General features: G+C 31.4%; 1 protein-coding gene across 1 annotated transcript in view; it reads left to right on the plus strand.

Annotated features, from left to right (window-relative positions):
* Positions 1–24,453, plus strand: part of LOC106465306 (afadin- and alpha-actinin-binding protein A-like) — a 64,469-nt gene that overhangs the window by 16,382 nt on the left and 23,634 nt on the right. The window contains exons 5-8 of the mRNA XM_013925514.2: positions 4,192–4,330; positions 8,398–8,473; positions 13,973–14,141; positions 23,429–23,609. Of these exons, the coding sequence (XP_013780968.1) occupies positions 4,192–4,330; positions 8,398–8,473; positions 13,973–14,141; positions 23,429–23,609 (565 nt within the window). The remainder of the gene's footprint in view (positions 1–4,191; positions 4,331–8,397; positions 8,474–13,972; positions 14,142–23,428; positions 23,610–24,453) is intronic.

Consider the following 24,453-nt stretch of genomic DNA (forward strand, 5'->3'; position numbering starts at 1 on the left):
ACAGTTGCATTGTATTTAGGTTTTAGCACTGTTGCTGCTTTGTCTCCACCACTTTAGCATTATTTCTCACCTAGAAATATGTTAGTTAGATAAACAGTTGCATTGTATTTAGGTTTTAGCACTGTTGCTGCTTTGTCTCCACCACTTTAACATTATTTCTCACCTAGAAATATGTTAGTTAGATAGACATTTGCATTGTATTTAGGTTTAGGCACTGTTGCTGCTTTGTCTCCACCACTTTAGCATTATTTCTCACCTAGAAATATGTTAGTTAGATAAACAGTTTCATTGTATTTAGGTTTTAGTTTTATATTTCACTTAATTATACATATTTGAAAGGTTTGACTTTTTTTTTTATATAAACCAATGCCTGCTCGGTTCACAAGAAAAAGTGTAATACATGAATGCCACCATGTTCTGCAGAGGGCTAAAATTTCTCTACCCTCTATCCAGTAATATTGACCAGGGATGCCCATTGATGTGTGTTGTGATAAATAACAGCACTAAAGGACAGGAAATGATAATAAATTATATGTAAAAATTTAGAGGCATGCCAAAAAAGATGTTTTAAGATTATTTCATCAAATATTAAATGGTATTTACGTTTTTTCTATGTCTACATTTTAAACATTTCATTGTAATGTACTATAGACTATATAGTATAAGTTAATGATAATAGCTACAGTTAGGAATATCATAGAGAAAGTGAAAAAAAAATATATATATAATCATTTAACTTAAATTACAAAGAACTTTTGATATTCACTTTGGAGGTCCTAGGGATTATGCAAATGAAATTTGAAACCTATAAGTTGAAAAAAGTATTTTTTCGTACTCGTGTTATTTTGTTGGTAATGCAAGAGGAATATTAAATGGTGTGTACATTTTTTCTATGTCTACATTTTAAACATTTCATTGTAATTCACACTTTGACTTAGAATTAATGAGCCCAACAATTATTCAATTACCAAATTCCATTAATTTCTCAGCTCTTTCAGTAGGTCCTGGATCCTTAATCTGTTCTCTCAAGTTCAGAAAACATACTGTGATGTTTTCAAGGTCAAACCCATCTATGGTCACTCTTTCCTTTCCTTCCTTGTCAGTTCAATCTCCTTTACTAAGTCCTTCAGCATTTCCATGCTGCTAGCCCAGTCTGTGTTATGCAATGAATTTATACTCCAGCAATGTAGTCATACTTTCCAATTACTTAAAGCTCATCAGCCAGTTCAGTGATTTACTCTACTGTAGAAGTAAATTCCCTACCATTCCAATAGTGATGAAATAGCTCTTTGAACACTTTGACAGCAAGCATTTCTTTCTAGTAACAACATATGGCTGATGTTAGTGTTCAGTTACATCCACTATAACATGTTCTACAATTTCCTGTGCCTATGATAGCTCTGTTATGCTTCCACTTTTACTGGCATTTTATCCAGGATAAATGGAACATCTGTGCTCAGATAAGCTAACACTGGTGTACCACTCAAGCCACATTTAAGTGACTGGAATGACTTGAGACAGTCCTTAGTACATATAAAATACAGTTCTCCTCAATTAGCACTTAGTGGTGCTACTATGGTACAAAAGTTGGCTACAAGGCATTTATAAAATGTCACATAGCTTTGAAAGATTTGAACTTTCTTTATAGATTTAAGTCAGTCTACTATTGCTTCTGCCTTAGTATATCTAGAGAGACTGTACTTGCAGTAAACAGTAGAAATTTCACCTGTTTTTGATAAGAGAAAATGTTGAGAAAGATAAAACACTTCCATTTGTAGACCACAAGTTTTGTTAACTGCTCAAAAGTAGCTGGCATTTTGCAGAGGCTGACTTGTATGACGTAAGACTCGTACAAACCCTCTCTGATGCTTAAAGCAACTTTGATTCTGCTTGTGGCATCTAACGTGACCTGCGAGAAGCAAAATTTATTGAATTTAAAGAGCAGAATCTGTTCACTGTGTTGAGAGTTTCTCCCATGCAAAGCCGTTGAAACATGTCTATGCACATTACCATACTGATACATCTGAAGTGCACACAGAACCTCATTGTGCCTCCATTCTTTCTAATAGTTACTACTTATGATCATCAGAACCTCAGAAGGTTGAATGATTTCATTCTTTAGCATCTAATCTTTCTCAGCATTGATTGTATCCTTTGTGCTTCAACTAAGCCTGTGTAGTGTTGCTTTACAGTAAATGCTTCTACATGGTGCCGTGTGAATTTATTTTTTCTTGTTGACATCTGTTTTGGCAAACAGTATTAGAAATAATTATGCAAATGGTGAAGGAAAAAATATATAAATGGGAAATACTATGAGAATAACCACCCCCTTCATTATGTGAAGATGAACTGCACCAGAATAAAGTCACAATTTGATAGCTTATACTGTGAATGATGGACATCTAACCAATCAGAAAGTGCCATACCAGTATGAAACCTCTATAAGTACAGGCAGTTATACTATGCCCAGTAATAGTAGTGTGATCATGTCGTCATTCCCAGGGCTGAAATACCTTATTACAAGTATGTAGAAAACATAGGTTTTGCTGGTCAAGGATACTCAATTTGAAAAATTGTAGCAGGACTCCATATTTTTGGAGCTTTATCCAAGACTGAAGATGATATGTGAAGCTGGCACTGTTAATGATAGAAGCAGTCCAGTTATAAAACGAAAACTCTGTATAAGTAATGTTAAAGATATGTTGTTTTTTTATAAGACAAATGACAGTCAAATACAGGCTGCTATCTAAGTCCATCAAGAATTGCTGATAATGTCAATCATTCTCATGCAAATCAACTGAGCTTGAAGACAATGGTAGAAAGTCAACAGAATGGAGCAAGCTGTAATGTGTGTGTGTGGGCTTAGTTATGGGGTTCAACTTTACACTTGTAACAAAGTAATTTATTTGGATTTTGGGTCACACTGTTGCGAGTGGAGCACACAAGCCCACCAGTGTGAAGAGGTTTATGTGCTAAATAAAGAACTTGCTCAGAAACAACCAATTACAAATCAAATAACTTCTTTATTTATACACTGTTGAACAGTTCATTTATTTCAAAACTATCAAGGCTATTTTGTGATAGCACTACTTCTAAATCATTGAGTTCTTCATGTTGAAAGTCTAGGTGTTCTTTAATAAATCCTGTTACATTCATTAACATAGATACCACATTAGTTAAGTTATCAATTAAGGTAACACAAGAAATTCTCTCGGTCATAATTGGTACAACTGCATTAACAATTCATTAAGATATCCTTTAGTAGTTCCCTCATATAGCTAAAACAAACAATCAATCATGTTCTTAAAAATATACTGTTAAAAGAAAATCATGATGTTTGTCAATTATTAAAAACTTAATAAAAGACATTTCAAGAGATTTAAAAGACATTGTATTGTAAACAAGTACAGTGTTTGTCAGGGAAGAGAGTAGTAGTTCATGTAGCATCTTTTTTTGAGCACATATGCCATTATATTATACTACCTGTTGTAATATTTGTTTTTAAGAACATCTTCAGTGGCAGAAATTAAATAATGCTTTGACTACATGCTTCAGTATATTTTTTATTTAAATACCAAGAAATTTATATAAATCACTATTTTTAAGGTGAAAGATATTTAGTGAACATTTACTATATTTCTCTCTAGTATCAAAAATATGTTGAGAAATTTCTGTGAACAACTTTTATTAACTTCTATATAAATATAATAGTACTGTCTGTTGTATGTCCATGTTACTACTTTGCAGGGTGTGGATGGACAAAATTGATATGGAGGTTCATTAGGTCCATACGGGAGTACATAAAAATTTGTAGTTTTGCATTTTGGAGTTTTTTTATGGGCATTTTTGCAGTTTTTACCACTACTTCACCCCCTGTAGATGGATCTTCATCAAAGTTGGTATGGGGGTTCATTGGGTCTATGGGGAGATACATACAAATTTTCAGTTTTGCATTTTATGTTTTGCAGATTTTATGGAAATTTTAACTTTTTTTAGAATTACATATAAGGGAAGCAACTTTCCATGGCCTTTCATTAACCATGAATTTACATAACTTCCATCCAAGGGACGGGTACTCCAGCTAGTTGTTAAGTATGTAATCCTTCTTTCTGCATAAGCATAAAAAAAAATGTAAGGTTTGATAGGATAGTGTGTATGTATTTCTTCATTATATTTTCATTTTAATTGTAGGTGAAGAGATTAACATCTATAATTCAACAAAAACATGCCCAGTACCATCATGATCTCAGGAAGAAAGAAAGAGAAATTAATCAGTTAAAGGAACGACTTCACCAGTCTTTTAATGATAAAGGTTTGGAAAAAAGACTAGGTGAGTTTTTTGGAGTACAAATGTTTTTAAAGTATAACATTTAATGTCTTTGTAATAGACAATAAGCTAAAGACTATGATTTTAAGCACTTGGAACTTTGGTTAAAAATCTTTTATGTAAAGATAAAGGCTTAGATTATTTATAAATGTGTGTTTTAAATTTATTATAAAAGTTATAATCTATCAATGTTATCTCAATAAACTTTGTAAAATACCTGATACATTAGCAAAAAGGGTGAGAAGATTAATTTGAACATTTAATTGAAATCTTACAATAAACTTCAGTCATTTTCTTCCAGTACAAAGATTAATATTTTATTCAGCTACATGGACTCAGCATGGATAAATACTATATCAGATACCATAGCCTCGCTTTTTCTACATCATATTGAACAATGTGCCTTACACATCTTTACACAAGCTTTTGTTTTGATTTTGGTATGTAAACATTGTTTTATGGGCTCACAAATAACTAACAAACACTCTGTTGAAAGTGAAAATAGCTTCACAATAACTTTTCTAAATCTAAGCATCACACAAACTCTCCAAGCTTTCAACATAAAAATGCCCAGGAAAAGCACATATAATGGAAGCTATATAAACTGATTTTATATCCATGTAATTCATCAAACATTTGGCACACTAAAAGGCTTTCTTAGTTTAGCATATTTGTTATACACTAACCCCCACTTTGACAAAGAAATCACAGGCTCAATCCAGTGTTTCTCTGTCCCAACTCCCATCCAAAATATTTATATAAACAAAGTAAAAGAACACAGACACAACAATATTAACAGACAGGCAAATCCTAAAAACATGTAGCCAAACTCACTAAACCTAATTACAAGCACTATTCCTTTTGTAGAAAATGTTAGCATACTCCTTAACTCTCTCACTATAGGCTCGGTCCCAGGGTTTTAGTTTTCATGCTATAAATTTTAAATTATTAAGTGTATCTTCACGAAATTTTGTAGATTATCAGTAAACATTACAAAGCTTTCGTATGCAAAATATCAGATTTTTTAGTAAGTTTTAGATTTTTAAGTAACATTTTTCTCATACATTTTTTTTTAATGTTAACTATCCAACATGCAAAGTAATTTTGATTTCAAGATTAGAAATACTTCTTAGCATCAGAAAATTTTAAAATTTCACATGCAAAGCGTTTCTAACCTCCAGATAATTATCAAACCTTTTTTAGAAAAACTTTTATTTTATCTGTTATTTTCACTATTGTACCTCTTTACGGGTTTGATTGATTTGCTTGACATTGTAACTACCATAAAAATTAGGAAATAGATATAAATTGGGCTTTTTTCGTTCTAGAATGACTACAGATTATAACACGAAAACACAAATAATTAGTTTAAATAACTTAAACCTCATAACATTATACATCTATATATATTTATTATTTTTATTTTATTGATCCTTCAGATGTGCCTGACTAACATTACAGAAGCTGCAATGACACAGCGCATGTGCATTCATATTACTATATCCAAGATTATAAAACTGGCCTTTAAAAAGTGATCTGTTTTGGCTGTGTTCTAGTGGACCAGTATTTTGTAAAATACAGTCACATGTCAGTTATAGTATATTATATATGTATATACATGTTCATGATGTTAGAAAAATGCGTAGGTTCAAGAAGTCTTGATAGAAATGAATAAAACCCTATAACCCAAGCACTTTCGAAAGGTGGACCTCTTTTCTTCAAGGGCAAACTAGATATATGTATATACATTATTCTTATTTACAAATAAGTCCTTAAATTTCAGTTATTTTTCTTAAAACATAGAACAGTAAATAAAGAAGTATTGAAAACAATTATCTCTTCTAGTTACAAACTTTGTACTCATTTTCTGCTTGCCATAAGTTGCTAAGCCTTATATTTTGCACGTGGAGGATATAAAACACAATAATTTTCCTTAGGTTTTATTTTTGCATTTTAAGATAACAAAAAATCATAAATTTTTATATCAATACCACAGAATTCCACTATAATTTATCAGGATTAGTAAATAAGCCGTATTTGGGTCTAAAACAATATGATTTTTTGAGCTCAATGATGTCTTACCTTACCGCTTGGAATCTAGCATAAACAGAAAGAGTTTACCATTCAAATACTCCACAAAGGCTTAGAAAACCACTATGGGGACATTCTGAGCTTTCGATTGGTTATGCACGTTATTGGGCGAAGTAAGTGTACATGAACAAGTATTTTAAAAAATGGAAGATCCACTTTGGTTGATTCAATAAATATATTAATATCTCAGAAAATAGAAAAGATAGGAGGTTTTTTATCTTATATTCTAGCTTGTCAATATTGATAATTTGAGTATCTAATTCGTAAGAAACAATAGACTTTGTATTTGGACATCACAAATATCTAATTTGAACAAGGCTACATTCAACATACCACACAAAAATCAATATTTAGGTTCTTTTTTAATATATTTACTTTTAAATTAAGAAATTAACTAATGTATAATGCTAAAATTTAAATTATAATCTACAATTTGATATCACAATTATTGACATACATTCATAAAATAGTAGTTCAATACAATTTTTGAATGTGAGTCTACAATCGCGATGACATCACCTTTGACCTGTGACCATAGGAAGACACATGTCAATGAGGTTAAAGAAATCTGATAAAGGTTAACATGAAAGACAGTAATGAAACCATGATTTTGACATAACTAAATTCTTGTTCACTCAAGGAATAAACATCAAACATATGCTACGATAACTATACAACAAAACCAGCCCTTCAGGAAACATTTACGAAATACAATGCAATAACTGCTTGACCTGTTTCATTGGTGAAACACAGCACAAGTTAGACACTTAGATAGCAGAACACCAAAATTCTCTGTCTCTAAAGTATGTGAGCACAATAGTTAAAAACAACCATAATTTTTCTGTCTAATACATCACTATACTAAAATATGCATCAGACATTAATAAAAGAAAAATTAAAGAAGCCTTACTAATTATATTTAATGAGCCTACTGTTAGTCAACAGCGCCTACCCCTCTATAAATTTTTAATTACCATTTCCTCAGATTATTTTCAATCTAACCAGACTCCTGATACATATATATATATATATATACACACACACACACACAGGGTAGTGTTATACACACAAGTATAACACTACCCTTAAATATGACTAAAAATGTTATAGAACAAACTGTCAGTTGATAGATCATTATTTAAAATACAAGTTACATTACATTTTAGCCTAAATTGTGTGTACTTGAAAATGATTGCAACAGTAATTGAAATGTCATAAAAATAAATAAAACAGAAAAAAGGAAACCACTGAAAAATCTCTATAAAAACAAAGTATTTACATCCTGCTAACCATCACTCACTGCTCTTTTGCTGTTTTTGTGTTGAATCTGACATAATGGGTGCATACACTCAAAAAGAACTAACATTTTTTTCAAAATATTATTTTTAGTCATTGAATAAATTTGTGTAATATTAATCAGGGATGTTAGAAAATTATTTTAAGTAAGCAGTTGTGGGAGAATGGTTAATTTGTTGAAGGGAACCGACAAGTAAGTCAGTCTGCCCCAGGGCCTCTCAGACACACATTGTCATTGAAATTGTGAAATGAAGAAGAAATTAAAAGTTTGGATTGCTTAATATACACTATAAGGATAGTCATGGGATTTTGAAAGAAAGAGTAAAAAGAATAGATAGTATATATTTAACAAACTGGACAATAAAAAATTAGAAATAGTAAAAACATAAAAAATTTGTTTTATGTCAAGCAAAAATTAACTGGTTTATATATACACACACACACAAGTTTTCATCATCTGATGACTGGTTTGAATTTTTCATTTCACAATGAATTAAAAAATGTTTGTTGTTGTTTTTATGTGTCCACTTTTTGGATGTGTGGTCTAAATATAATTAGTGCTGGTATATGAATGTCTTTAAAGTACATAATTTATCCTTTATTTGTAATTTTGTACCCATTCATTATTGATTAGATACATTTGTAAGAATATGTTAAGAAATATTTATGTTTTTCAAACAAAGGAATAGACATTATTAATCAATTGCCAAGAAAAGATGGAAGGAGAGGCCAATGGAAAACAGAATTAAAAACCAATCTGTAAGTCACTATATTTTTGTTAAGCAATGAAATAAAATATTGTACAGTATATTCAAAACGTTCTGCCCCATTGGACATTGTACTTAAAATGTGGGCCACCTGCTGACAGCATGAGAATGCATTAATATTTGGACTGTTTTTTTTCCATTATCTTGCTAATTATCTTTGTGGCTGTGTTCATTAGTGGTACATGAGGAAGGCATGAGTGTGAATATACAGAGATTGAATATGCTGGATTAAAGCTTAACAGTCCTTCTCACCATTTCTGATGTCCATGCTTGTTGCTGTTAGCTGTGCAGGATTTTCTTAACCATTATCACACAAGAAAATTTAATAATAAAAAAATACATATTTGCTAACTTTTGTGACTTGCTCATTAAATGTATGATCTTAGCTTGTCCTTTAGAATGAGTTGTACATTTTGTAAGTTTTTTCTAAACACTACATACTGAATCAAATGAAGCTGCAGTTCCAAAATTCAAGTTAAAAACCTAACTGTAATTGAAGTTTACAGTTTGAACAGGGTATCAGAGAGGGCAGTATCTTGCCAGGTATAGCAGAACCACATAAATAGTTACAAGTCATATCATTGGATAAACGAAGATTTGCATATTCTGTTTAGTTTAACCTATCTGTATAGCTGTGGATATGTTCAAAGAACTTGTGTTATTTTTTTATTAATTCAATTATCCTACAGGCTAGAGTGTATGTTATTAGGCTTACGTATGGAAGGGTTTGAGAGTGGGAATGTTTAACCCTACAATTACTGCTTTTTAAAAAAACATTTTTCAAAACTATTTATGGACCAAATTGCTTGTGTGATTATGATTTTATTGATTGCAAGGTCCGTAATAAGGTATAAACCATACAAGAAGTGAAAATGAAAATACTATCAATATTTTAATAAGTCCACTAATAATTGCTCACAGCCTCTATGTATGTGTACATAGAAAAATTAAAGATTTTAACTAGTTTTTAAGTTCTTTTTACTATAAGTATTATAACAAGTTTAAAAAAAGAAATTACTCAGTATGATGTGATGGGACCCCACAACTTGATGATTAATAATTAGATAATTTGAAGGTTATTAAGGTAATATAAAAGATGTATCCAGTGTAGTTTTTTGAGCTGTTTAGAAAATGGTTAAACTACAGTTTGTGAAATGCAAAATGACCACTCATGCATTGCCTGCCAAATTAGAATAAAACTTTTTGCAACAAAATCTGAAATGGAGATGTATTACAATCTAAAAGTAAATAGTACTTGTGGAGTAATACAATTTTCGTTTGTATTTGTATTTTCCACACACCAAGCTAGTGCTCTACTACCATTAACAATTACTGATAATGTGACTTATTATACTAATAACTTTTGGTTATTTAAAAAAAAGATTCACTATGATAACTACATTTTAAATTTTTATCTTTATTAAAACAAAAAGTAATAATGATCTTTCTCCCAACTTTGATATTCAATGAGTAATTCAATCATAAGAAATAAAATCAAAAAAGTTAAGTCAACCAGTCTCCAGTGAAAATGACATTTCTTACACTAATAATTGCTTCACTAACCTCTTAATTTCCTGAGTTGTGATTTATTTATTTATTTATTGAGGCCCGCATCAATATCTGCGATGTTTAGCACCTACAAACAAGTAGTTTGTATACCAATATGTAAAATTCTTGCTCATGTCAACAACTAATAAAAAAAAATGGATGCAGCTACAAAATGTTCCGTGTACAAAGTTGTTTGGAAGTGCACACAACTGGAACGCATTGACCCATCAAAATGTCTCGTGTCTGACTATGTACAATGGAGCAGTGCTCTTTGCACATACTGATCTTTTTTTCTTTTAATTTGAAACAACTTAAATTTTGTTTAAATGAGGCCATAGAGTCTTATTTAAAATCCTTCAACACTTTCCAACTTATCACTTTGTACATACATATGTATGTTAACCAGCAACCTGTAGTTCTTGTACTTCCTTGACTAACTGAAACACTCATATCATCAACAAAATGGAAGCATTCCCAAAATGTGTAAAATTAGCCTTTAAAACTTTCTTTGGTAAAATACTCAAAACTAAATCAAAAACAATTAGTTTTTGTTTCTCACTAATTATTTCCCCCTTGTTTTTCTCATATATACATGTACTTCTAGTTTGTAGGTAAAGAAGTAAATTTTTCATTTTATGTCTCAAAGCCTTATTTCATATTGTTTTCTCTGAAAATGCTAAAATCTGTTGAACTGTAATAAATGTTGTGTTTTCTAACCAATTACTTTGAAACATAATTCACTGTAATGGCAATACAATAGAACTGGAAATTTTATCATTGTTTTAATTGAACATTATTGGTTAAATGTACCTTCTATCTCCATGGAGCATAGTATTATGTTTTTTTTTATATTCTCCTTAAATAACACTTAATTTGATTAGTTAATTGCTTTGTTTGAGTGATTGGCTTTCATACAGAGTGATAAGGATTTTATTGAATGTTGCAGTTATGCCATAACTACAGTGGTTGAAAAAAAAGTATTTCATCACTCAGTTTTTGCACACTTTTCTTGTTTCCTGTAATTTTTTATGAGATTGTGCATAGTATATACATCTTTTAAAAACCAACTGTGATGAACAGAGTACAACAGATTGTCAACAATACTTGACAAATACAAAAATGTTCTCTGAGTAAGAAAATGTAGACTTAAAGACAATGCCACTAATCTAATTAACCCTTTCAGCACTAGCAGATGTGATTACCATCTGCTCGACTAGGGAAGCACATTTATGCAACAAAAATATGGTAATTCTGTGTGTTCCTCACAAAAACTAGTAAGACTTTTTGTTAAAGTTTATAAGTATCTTGCACACAAATAATGATGTTATTTTAATTATGTCTTTCTATTATAAATGTTATTTATCTATAGTAGTTATTTGCACTCAAACTATTAAAATAGTTTGAGTGCAACGTGATTTTCATTTTAAGTATAAAAATAGTTTTCTTTATCTTATAGTTTTCGTATTCATTTGCATAACCTCTATACCCTCCTAAATGAATAATTGTTGGCTGCTTGATCGACTCTAGCACTTACAGTTGTTTCTTACCTAAATATGTTATAGTTAGAGATACAGTTTAAATTGTACTTAGGTTTTACTATTATATTTTAGTTAATTATGAACTAGTTACGTTTTAAAATGCATAATTAAAAGGTTTGAACATTTTAAAAATATACATCATATATTGGGTCTGTTCTCAAGGCTTACACGGTTATGATCAGAATGAAAATTTTGCCAGAGTTATGCATGTCTTCTAAAGGAAATGTAATATGTCTAGAGGGCACTGTTGACCTGTGTTGTGCTGAATAATAAGTAGTAAAGGACAAGAAAGGAAAATAAAACTTTAAAAATTAACTATATGTGAAAAGGAAAAGACTTGAAACTAAATTTAACAAAAAGAAAATTTTTAAGTACATTTTTCTAAAAATTAAAAGGTATGTAATTTTTTTTTTCTATTTCCTAATTATAATTATTTCATTGCATTGCACATTGATGATAATGGCTAGAGGTAGTGATATGGCACAGAAAATGAAAAAATATATAAACATTTATCTTACAAAACTTTTGATATTCATTTAGGAGGGTATAGAGGTTATGCAAATGAATATGAAAACTATAAGATAAAGAAAACTATTTTTATACTTAAAATGAAAACCAACAGTCAGTTACATATATTCCATGATAACAACTATGCGTCAATTTCAAAATAACCGCCGTTAGACAATAGTGTAAAATAATCTCTTTCTAATGATTATACATGTGTATGTAACATCTACATGTAAGCTATAATTCTCAAACAAATCTGTTGAAGTTGGGCTTGGCACCTGTCAGGGGTTGTAAACATTTATTATTTGTTTTAACTGTATTCATTCAGAAAACTTTGAAATGAACGAGTCAAAAGGCTATGTAAGCATTTTATTCTTTAGACATATCTCTACTCAACTACCATTGTATTATTGAAGATACAGAGGGCCCAAGTAGGGAAATTTCATAGCTTGTTGGCCACATGACAATATATCTGAAGTTTTAAGTAGTTTTTAATTAAATTTTTAATGTAACACAGCTCAAAAAAAGCATTTAAAGGGGCACCTGTTATGAAAGGATTAACAAAAAAGTGGTTACAAAGTGTGTTTCGTATTTTAATGTTTGATTGTGTCCCATCTGGCCTTTAACCACTTGACATCACTGTGGAATAAAGTGCACAAGGGACTGAATCTAAGCAGGGGTCATGATGACACACGTGATTAGGGCTTCCTGCAATTCCAAGATGCATCTTGGTTTCTTCTCTCGTACTTTGTTACCCATTACCTTCCAGCAGTTTCCAATAGGGTTGAGATCTGGGTTGTTGCGTGGCCAGCATAGTGTCTTGATACTCTCCCTTCAAAGATAGCCCTTTACCTGAAGCATTGAAATAAAACCTAAGATGTCTTTTCCATACACGTAAAGAGAAATTTCCTCTTTATTTCATGCCTACTGTGTAGAGTGCATAAACATTATCAACCTTATTAGCCCTTTGGTATGGAGCAGAGTCATCCTGGAATGTGTTCTAATTAGCTCCTCTGAAGTAATCTTGAATTGTTGGCTTTAACCAGCACTTGAGGATTTCAGTATATTTGTTGGCATTGACAGTGCCTTTCACAAAATGCAGGCATCCCACACACTGGCCACAGCTGCATCCCCACATCACCTGACCCTGCAGATGTACCACAGTTGCATTCAGACGTGCTGGATAAAACTCTTCTTCACATTGCCATTGTACAAAGTGCTTTAATTAGATTCATGCAACTTCAACTTTGATTCCTCTGAGAAGATCACTTTGCTCCACATTACTTCAGTCCTGTCAGCATATGAGGAGGGGTTTCTTGGCTGTCTTGCTGGGAAACTGGCTGAACACAGGCAAAGGTGTGTGCATTGACAGTGACCCATGAATTTTCCTGCCATGCTCTTCTGGATGACAACCGATGATTCTGCAGGCTTATATATTTAAGAACATGATCGTCACCTTTCTATCATTTCCTTCCCACCAAGCAGTTCACGTTAGACTGGTTAAATTTAATTCTTCTAGCACTTTGCCTTGTCAAAAGTCCTTCTTTGCTCAAAGAAACAATGACTGCTTTTTTCTGTGGAGTTAACTCGCAACCCTTGGCCATGATAGCACTACATGCACATTGTAGCAGATAGGCTTCTAAACTGACTCTCAGAAGAACCTCTATTTATGGCCAACAAAAGTGGCTGATGCAATAAGCAGACAGTACTGCATCATCCATGAAATACATTTACACCTACATGCATTAGGGCCTCAAAACAGATGGTGATTCCAAAGAAAAGTGTGAAAAAATTGGAATATACAAGAAAGTTTTCAACCACTGTATTTTGCTTTTGAAATGTTCATTATTTGTTCTTGTTGGAGTTTTATATGTATATATATATATAATACATTCTAGACAGGAAGAACAACTTCAGCAGGTAGTTTTGGCAAATTATGAATCTAGATACCAGGAACTCATGGAAGAAAATGCTAAGCTCCGTGATTCTCTCTGCTATCTTCAAGATCAATTGCAGGCATTACTGGATCAACCTTTAGAGTGTGAAGAAAATCATAATGGAGTGAAAGTAAGAGTAAAGATAAATCTAATATTAAAAATAAAAATTTATTTTATTAGCAAAACATACAGTGTAACTATAATCACAAGAAAGGGATCATTTCATAAAACATCATTATTTTACATATACTTGCATTTCATGTTAATTGTGATCTTTTGATTAATTTTCATGTTAAAACCTGAGTATCGATGTAATAATTGTATTAATCATCATTTTTTATTCAATCACTAAGATGTGAAGACAAATTTTAGCAAAATATATCTTAAACGATCTGGATCAAACTTTTACAGCCAAGTATAACAACTAATCCTTTTTGTTTGTCCTTTAGCCAAAATTGTATTAAACTATCAAAAAAACAAAGTGCAAAAATCTCACAATTTATTCATTATAGGATTTCAATTTGAATTTCTTACAAAAATATCAGTGTTTAAGTTAATACCAAATTGTATGCTTAAATTTTCAGTTATTTCTATTCTAAGTACATGTATATGTAAGAGCTACAGTAATTTCATTAAGTTAAAGTTTCCTTATTTATAATAAACTTTTTTCTTTTACTACAAATTAAGTGCCTGACTTTAAATTTAATATTAGTCTATAATCATTGATCAATTACTATAAAATCCTAAGCTAGGTATTTTGAAAAACTAATTTTAACATTGCTAGAGGCATGTTTGACATACATAGAATTCAGTATTTTTGGTTACATGTTCACTTAATGTTGGTTGTATTTGATGTGGATTCAGAATTACTCATGCAAAAAAAAGAGAAAGAGAGACAGATATTGAAACTTAATGCAACATAAAGAGAGAAAAATAAAAATGCTGATACAGAGTAGAAGGAAATGAGTTTTCTATTTCTGGGTATGTGATATACTTTACAATTTTGAACATTTTAGACAGCACTCCTCTTCCTTCAGTATGAGAGCCACTGTGTTATGGGACTTACTTCATTGTTTGTGTCTCCTCACAGAGTTACTGGACATATCCATAGAACACTTATAATATTGAATAACCACCTTCACAACACAACAGTTCCAAATATGACATTATACATCTAGCTCAATGTTTAATAATTAATTTATTGTATCACATTTGTATAAACTTTTTCCTTGTGTATACTTGCAGTTTTAAAATTAAGATAAATTTAATGTATTAATAACATAATGCAGATGACAGTAATTTTTGTGTCAATTTTTAATACCTGCTTACTGTAGCATTGACATGTGAGTTATATGTTACAGTGGCTTCTAAATGGTAGAGCAATCTGTTAATTCTTAGTGTGAAATCATATTAGCTTGGTACAGAACTGTGCAAGGTCAATAGCACAAATTTATCAAGTAAAATTTACAACCCTGCTGCTGGATACGCATGAATAAAGTGGGTTGTAAATTATTTTAGCATTTAAATTTAATCAAGTATGGAACATTTAGAATATATGTGCACTATTTATTCACAGTTTGTCAGGCTGATTGAATAGAGACCATTGAAATAATGTTATGCAAAAAATACATTGAAATACATTAATCACAAAATGAAAGGAAAATAAGTATTAAAAACATCTGTTTTTTCATTGTTCCTTATTGTATAATTTTTGTTATGAGACTTAACTTCCAGATTTTTAATTCATAATAAGTCACACAAATGGAAAAAAAGCATAAACATAATACTGCAGAATAGAGCAGTTTTTACAAAAGCATTTTTGGCATATTTAAAGTTATCTAATAAAAATATACTTTTTGTTTTATACTATTATTTTAATTGCATTTCTTCATACACAGTTTGCCAACACAATCTCTTTAACATGCATCACCATTACAACTTTTACCTATACTGGTAAATCTGTGGGCTCATGGTCCACAGTTACAGGGCTGTGTAATGCAAGTTTAATTTCTTTAATGAAGTTATGGACGGTAATTATTAGGCCCACTTATTTATATGATCTAATGTAAATCAATGCCAAATTTGGGGTCTGCTTTCACGAAATCCCCGTAAAAGTGGTTTTGTGAAATATCCATGTTCTCTAAATGGTTGGGTGGAAATATTTACTTTTGTGCAAACCTTGGGACTGAGACAATTTGTTTGACAACACTTAGAAATTGGTGAGTCCAACAGTTTAGGAGAAGAGGTTTATGGGAAATCCCTGGGTTCTCCAAGGTGTAGAGTGAAACATTTTACTTTTGTGCAAGCCTTGGGACCAATTAGAAGTTGGTACAACCAGCAATTTAGGAGTTATGTGACACACAGACAGTGAATCTTATTATACAGATATTAACTTAAAAGATAAATATATGGCCTTTTGAAATTAATAGTTATTTTCATTATGAGACTGGTGAAATATTGTTTGTAGATGTGCTAGATAATCTACTGGTTTTGTAGTTAATAAGCTGCTGGAGATATACTTAATTATAATCAATAAGTAAAAAAACCTAACATATAAAAGCTAACTTATTGTGTTAGTTGCTTGAAATTGATCTTAGCCTGTTTTGGCTGTCAGTGAAGGACAAACTGTTTGTACTCACTGGTGTTGATTAAAATGAATAACCAACAATTCAAATGTAGAAAGAAGTTTCTCTCTCTCTCTCTCTCTAAAACATAGTTTTGTCTTCAAGATGAAGAGAAAGCTATCAGGACAACATGTTTTTATGTATCATAGTTCTATAGTATTCTTGTGAATTGAATTAGGACTTAAAGATAATGAAATGTATAGTTAACTGCATAGGCGACAAAGATATTGAAATTAAAGAGTAGCTTAAACAATTGCAAAGTTTTTTGTTTTTTATTTTAATAGAAAAATTAAAATACACATGATACATTCAGAGTTATAGTTTCATGATTATATGGTGGTTACAAGGTTGGTAAAATTAACCAACCTATATGCATTGGGTAATGATCTTACAAACAGTTTTTGGTGTTTGAAAACATCATTATATCACACAACAGAGCTTCATTAAATTTAATATGTCTGAACTTCATAAAACACAACTCATATCTTATTTCCTACAACTTCAGCAACTGTTAGTGTTCATGCATTGTGATTCTTCAAAAGTTTGTAAGAATTTTTAATGAACATTAAACAAACACTAGTTAAGAGTAAATCATATTTCCTTTTGTTAAGATTAGTTAAATTCTAAACTGCACAAGTTATAAAATGGAATGGAAAAATAACTTGTAGGAAGATCTATATATAGCAATGGTTTAAAAGAGAAAACTGGAATTTTTTGTGACTTACAATTCTTAATTTTGTCAAAACTTTGAGGATAAATAACCATTATCTGTGTACTGGACAGCTTATGGCCAGATAACAGGTATAATTAAATAGCAAAAACTATACTTACCCAAAGAATGTCTGAGGTGCTTTGATAGTTTATAATTAGGTTCAGGTTTCCTTCTTGTTAACAAAACATAGGTTGACAAAATTACACTGGTTATTGATCAGGAAGTCTAGCAATACATTTTCTATCCACTGAGGCATACTTGTAGACATGTAATGAAAGATCATTCCAACTATTAAATAGCTAATTATTTGTAAATTATGCTTCAGTAAAATCATAAAAAAAATATTCTATTAAATGTGAAAGACTTGTGTATAATAGATTTCAATACAGTTTAAAAATACTTGAAACATGTTTCTGCAATGGAGTATGTTATCTGTTTAAATTTAAAAGTCAGTGGTGGACAAATGGTATAAAGGCATGACAGCCAAATCTGAATGTATTAAATATGTCCAGACATTGACATGAAGACAAGTATAGTATGATGACTGAAATGTGTATGGAATGTTTTCTTATTATTTGTTTGATTAGATAACATGTATAATTAATGTTCTTGTCACGTGAAAAGCATTCTTCCAGACTGTTTGTCTAAGTGAATGCCAGAAAGTTCACTCTAGACCTGAAATAGACAACAAAAACATGCATGTATGGAGTATACCAGAATCCAAGGGTCTCACAAGTGGCAAAAATGGATCTTCCTGTTGGGAAAAAACTACCTAACTGAAACAGATAGAGAAAAAAAAAAGAGATAGGGAGAAAAACAATTTAGAAAAACTGTGTGGAGAAGAGATCGCTTCACAGAAGACAAAAGAGAGACAGATGGAAAAGAACACAGGCAGAAGGATACATGATGTCCTTAAATGATCAGACTTCATGGAATTTCTCCCCAAAAACTTTTTAAAAAATAGTTAAAAATATCAATGGTTAATACATTCAAAAGTACAGTGTTCTTTCTAATAAAACTAAAAATAAAACATTAAAACCTAACATGAGGTGTAGCTGTACACAATTTTAATAGAGTATCTAAATATCTAGCTCTACATTGTTTTCATTCTCTAAGTTAAAGAATAGGTTAAACAGTTGCCAAGTTTTTTGTTTTGTTTTTATTTTATAGGATGATGTTTCAAGCTAGTACTCTTTGTCAAATCATACAGCTTACAACAAAAGGCACATGTGCAGAAATTTAAAATTGTGTTCATGGCATTTTGAACACTCAGTGTGAAATTTCTCTACAAAATTACATCTTATACATAAATATTACAAATCAAGAAAACATATAACAGATTGATATTAAAATTGTAACAAAGTATAGAAAAATGGGAATCTATAGGAACGAAAAGCATGCATTTAAACCAGATGATTGTAGGGTTTCCAGATTGTAGATTAATCTCTTTCCAGTCATTCTCTTTTGTGAATGTCTGTTGGAACACTAATAAATCCCAGAATTGAATACACTTGCCTAATGAACTGGTGAATCCAACTTGTAATGGTAATAGGAGAGAGGCCCCAGGACAGGAAAGGATTCTATGGAATAAACAAACAGTTTTTGGGAACCACGGAAAGGAGAGTGCAAGTGAAATACCATTGGAGGGCCCAGAAGAGGCGATTAGGATCAGAATGGTAAAATGTGAGAAATGGAGGATAAGGAAATGGGAGAAAAAGTGGAACTACCCTCTCTAGCAGCAGAAGTCTTGGGCAAAAGGAACAGTCAGGAAAGAGAATATAGGAACTGTAGAACAACATAGAATGAGTCAGTTGCAAAGATCTCAGACTGCTGCCAGCCACAAGCCATCAATATGAGGAATGGGAATTTAAGGAAAGGAAATACAGGGAAAAAAGAGATAAAGGTTCAAATGGAGGACGAGTGAGAGCCTGAAGGACAACAGTGAAATTCAAATCCAGGAGAGACAAAGGGTGGGGAGGACTGGAAAGAGAGAACAAATGAAATAACAAAGACAAGATGGAAGATTGGAAGACAGAGACAAACTCAGTAAATATGAATGTGTAAGATAATGCAGCTCGATAGCTGGCATTCGAGGAAACTGAAAGAGCCAAGTGAAAAGTGCAGTCAACTGTGGTAGGGAAAGTTGTGAAGAACAATATGCCCAGCAGAGTGACTAGCAGTGGAAAATATGCCGTTTACGCTGATAAACCACCAAGGAGGAAGGATGTACAGAACAGGCAATCAGTCAAGCAGCAAAGGATGAGGAAATGGAGACCAAAAATGGGAAAGTTGTGCATTGAGATATCTGGCAAGAGCATCCACACATAGAATGAGCACACAACTTCTGAAACACCTTAGGAGTATCTGAGGGACCCCTAATGAGACCCCATTGGTTGAGTAACACCCACTAAAGGTGATGCATGTGAATGCGACCAAGGGGAATGAGGGCTATGAGAGATAGTATCTCTTCCACAGTAGGAGAGAAAGAGGCTAATAAACTGCCAATGAAATATTCCATATCCTGTAAATGAAGGGGAGAAGCCTGGGCCCAACTGATGAGGGAATTGAAAAACACACCCAGATGAATCAGATATTGTGTGGGTGTGAGAAACAACTTCTCCGCCTTGATGAGCCAACCCATTCTGGCAGCCTCTCAGAGAAGAAACTGAATATGAACAGCAGATTTGACCTAAGAGGAAGCCAAAAGTAGTCAGTCGTCCATGTAATGGTGGAATGAAAACCTCTAGCATGAAGCAGTCGAGTGAATGACCTGACTACTCGACAGAAGGCATAAGAAGCTGAGGCCAGGTCAAATGATAGAGCCTGAAACTGATAAATATGCCCTTGATAACAAAACAAAGGAAATACCAGGATGCCTGGAGGCTGGAAATGTGTAGATAAGCATCCGACACGTTGATCTTTGTCATCCACAATCGGGAGTGAAAACCCCTGGAAGAGCTAAGTAAAACTCAAACTTCAATTTGGGTATGACCATGAAATGGTTCAGGGATGATAATTCTATAACCGGTTGCCAATGTCCCGTCTTTTTGGTTTGATGAACAAATGGAAGTAAAACCCCAGCTGAGAAGGTTCCTCAAGTTCTATGGCCTATTTCTGAAATAAGTCCCAAACTGCATCCTGAAGATGCTGGCAAGAAAACAGGATCTCTTGGTTGGGGGAGGGGAATGTAAGTGAATTGCCAGACCCATGGATGCATTGTAAATGATGGCTACATATGGTGAAAATGTAAAAGCTGGCCCTGAGTCACCTGTCAGCTAAAGTTATTATTATGTATAGTTAATATTAACTATAATCAATTTCATATATAGTATGACATTACATCATGAGTTACCTTATTTTTTCATAATTACTTTCTTTGCTATACTAACCAGTGTTGTAACTTTCCTTTTTAAGTCTTATTTCTGTTGAATCTTTATAAGCAGAAGTGTAAGAAAAGTATTCTAAAAGAACTCTTCTGTTTGTGACATTAATTTTATTTTTAGTATCACTCTAAGTACGTAACCTGATGTTGTTCAGAAGTTAATATTAATTTATTAACTCCTAAATGAATATCAATTTTTTTTGGTAAAACTTTATATTTTCTCCATCCTTATATTAACTGTAGTAAAATGAAAAGTTAAAAAATATGAAATATAAACAAAATACTTTTTTTTTTAGAATTACCGCAGATTATAACAAACAGATACAATTATTTATCCTAACAGCCTTGACTTCTAACCTTTTCACATCAGCTTTCTTTTAATTTTATGGTTTTATTGCTGTACTTTGAACCATCTCTTGGCAGGAAAATGAAGAGTTAAGGATAGACAAACTATGAGGTTGTATCATGTAACATCAATCAATCCCTGTGCATTCTTTGAGAAATGATCACAATAATTTATTTTTATTTTTTCAGTTTTAACATTTGTTTTAAATATATATCGAGAGAAAAAAAAACAATAAATTTAGCACTTAGCTTTATGCCTATTTGTACTCAGGAATGTACTTTTGATAAGACTATTATTTTCACATTATGTTAGCTATCCACAAATAATTCTTGTAGCTTTTAAATAAATATTTTGGAACATAAAAGTTTATCAGGCACTAGAATAGAATATCCTAAAACTACTATAATTTATTTGTCTTTTTACCTAAGGTTTAAAATATTCCATTACTGCACAGAGCACTGACTTCAATCAACACACAGCAATATTTTCTTGGAATCTACTGTGACTGCCAAAATATAATCAAAGGAGTGTAAGAGGGTGTGCATTTTATTGTTCTTTCTATTGGTTATAAATATATTTAATACATACTATGTGGGATAGAAACTATGCTATAGCTGTGATAGATGGGAGGAATATGGTTTTTAGGTTGGACAACTTTGTTTATCTCTCAGCAAATCAAGAAGATAGGGGTTCTCATTTTATTTTGCAGCCTGTCAGTATCTACAGTTTGTGTTTCTAATTGGTTGGGCACTTTGAAAGCCATAAGTGATTAAAAAAATCCTAAGTGGAAACAACAGAGCATCAGATGCATCACATGACACAGAGTAATGAATATTTAGAATTTATTTAAATATTTCATTTTAAAATTAAGAAATTAAAACTTGAATTATAAACTGTGATTTGATGTCGAGTTGATTGGCATACATTGGTAAAAAAAAAATTGTTCAATTAAATTTTCAATGTACTTGTGTAGAAATTTTGTAACATGTACACTTTGACCCACCTGTATACATAGGGTTGAAGTATTTTGTGGGAAATAATTTAGAACTTAATGTCTGAATTTTTGTATATATCAGATATTGAACAGAAACCTTCCTACAGAGAAACCTTAAAACGGAGCTGGTCTCATCCATATTTTGAAATATAACTATAAGTTTTAGCTGTGAAAGTGTAGTAAATAACTGTTATAACTAAATAAGGAACATGGCATGGCTTTGTGGTTAGTGTGCTGGTCTAGCAATCTGAGAGTTGTTGAGTTGAATCTCATCCCCAAACTTGCTTGCCTTTTCAGTCATAGGGGTGTTATAATGTGAGTCATTCCCACTATTTGATTAGAGTAACCCAAGAATTGGCAGTGGGTTGTGTTGACTCTCTGCCTTCCTGTCACTTATAAATTAGGGAAAGCTAGCACAGATAGCCCTCTAATAACATTGCACAAAATTAAAAAAAAAACAAGCAGAACCATGAAAAACCAATTATCAGTTATAATTTAATTTCTTTATAGACTTACTAAATTAGTGAATGATACTTGTTCCTGTAAACCTTGTACAAGGTCATAAATATCTCTTTTGTTTATTATTTTTATGTTATTATGTTTTCAGAATAAATTAATAGAAAAACAGTTTTTTAGCAACTTGGAGATTTGTATAATTTAACATTCAGATAAAATATGTGGTTTAATTTACTTTGAAAAAAAATTGTTTTCTATAAATACTGTTTCTGGTAATATTTTAAAAATAATTGTAATTTGGCTAAAAAACATAAAATGAAAGAAAAACTTGTGTTGTTGGGAAAGCATGGCTTTTTATAAAGTGTTTGAATCATTGCAGTCACATGGCAGAATAAATGCTACTTTAATGACTTAGGTTTTGAAAACTATGCAAAACACACCTTACATTCCTTAGGTCTTATGTTTTAATGTAAGTCTAGATATCTACTTTTGTTTATTTTGTTTTGTTTCACTGTTATTGCAGCATGTATTTACATATGGATTGGCTAAAGGGTCTTCCTTTGCCTGTGGTTTCCTTTCATCTACTCTACATGATGTTGAATTTCACCTCAGTATTTATTTCATCTCACACATTTCTAAAATGTTATCTATCTTAATAATTTCTTTTTCTCAGATAGCTTTCTATCTATATAGGAAAAGTAATTACTCAAATATGTCTGTGAATGATTGTTTTATTTGTTTTCTTTGAAATTTGTGAATTACAAATTTAATTAATTACTTCAATTAAGTAAATAAGTAAAATATCTTATTTGTAAGTAGCCACATCCATCTTGTATTTTCTTTGGGCTATTTAAACAAAGTAATATGTATTAAGATAGAAGTAACTCTTGTTCCTTACTTCAGAAAGAAGAAGAAGATTTCTCAGAAGTAAAGTTACATTGCTCCAGTGCAACATCCAGAAATATACTACCCAGTCCCCACTTCCAGATGCCATACAATATTGTTTGTAGCAAGATTGAGGAAATAATCAGCACTAAGTGTGAAAAGATAAAAGAGCTCCTCAAAGAAAAGAATAACAATTTTGGTATGATTTGTTCAAATTTACATTTGTAATGGTTATGATATTCGTAAAGAACTATGTTTCTGTGAAGTAAAAACTTCCTCATTGCTATACATTTATTATCAGTAATAACTGTTCATTAGCTCTCTCAACATGGACTAGGTTAATTTGACCAACCATGTGACCTTTTTGTACTTGTTTAAAGTTTTTATAGATTTAATACTTCTAACTTTCAATATAGTGTGTACATCTTCACAAAATTTGGCAGTCTTTCAGTTAATGTTATAAGTCTTTCACATACAAAGAATCATGTTTTTAGTGAAGTATTTTTGAGAAAATAAAATAAAGATTTGTCTATTAATATATTGAGTATTTGTTTTGAATAGTCCATGCAAAGTAAGTTTCATGTTAAAATTAAAAATACTTTTCCTCATTTCTAAAATGTCAGATTTCCTTTGTGTAATCCATAAAACCTCCTAAATGAATTTCAAACGTTTTTTTTTCAGTAAAACTTTATAATTTATCTGTTATTTTCTTTACCCTATCTCAAAATGGGATTTGTCAATTTGACCGACCTCATAACCACCAAAAAAATCGAAATAAACCTAAATTATCCTTTTTTTTCTAGAATGACTTCAAATTGTAACATGAAACTACATTTGTTTATCCTAAGTAGCTCTAAATTCGTAACAGAATACATCTATTTATAATTAAGTTTTATTGTTTTATTGCTGTTTGAACCATGTCTAACTACTATCTGCATCATTATAAGTTGGTAATAGCTTTGGGAACGTGCAGCTCAGGTTACACTAATGAATTACATTACACATGAGCTGGTTGCATTTGTGCCTCATGAAGCATTTCTATT

The sequence above is a fragment of the Limulus polyphemus genome, unplaced genomic scaffold (genome assembly GCF_000517525.1).
Source record: "Limulus polyphemus unplaced genomic scaffold, Limulus_polyphemus-2.1.2 Scaffold1902, whole genome shotgun sequence".
Classification (NCBI taxonomy): Eukaryota; Metazoa; Arthropoda; class Merostomata; order Xiphosura; family Limulidae; genus Limulus; species Limulus polyphemus.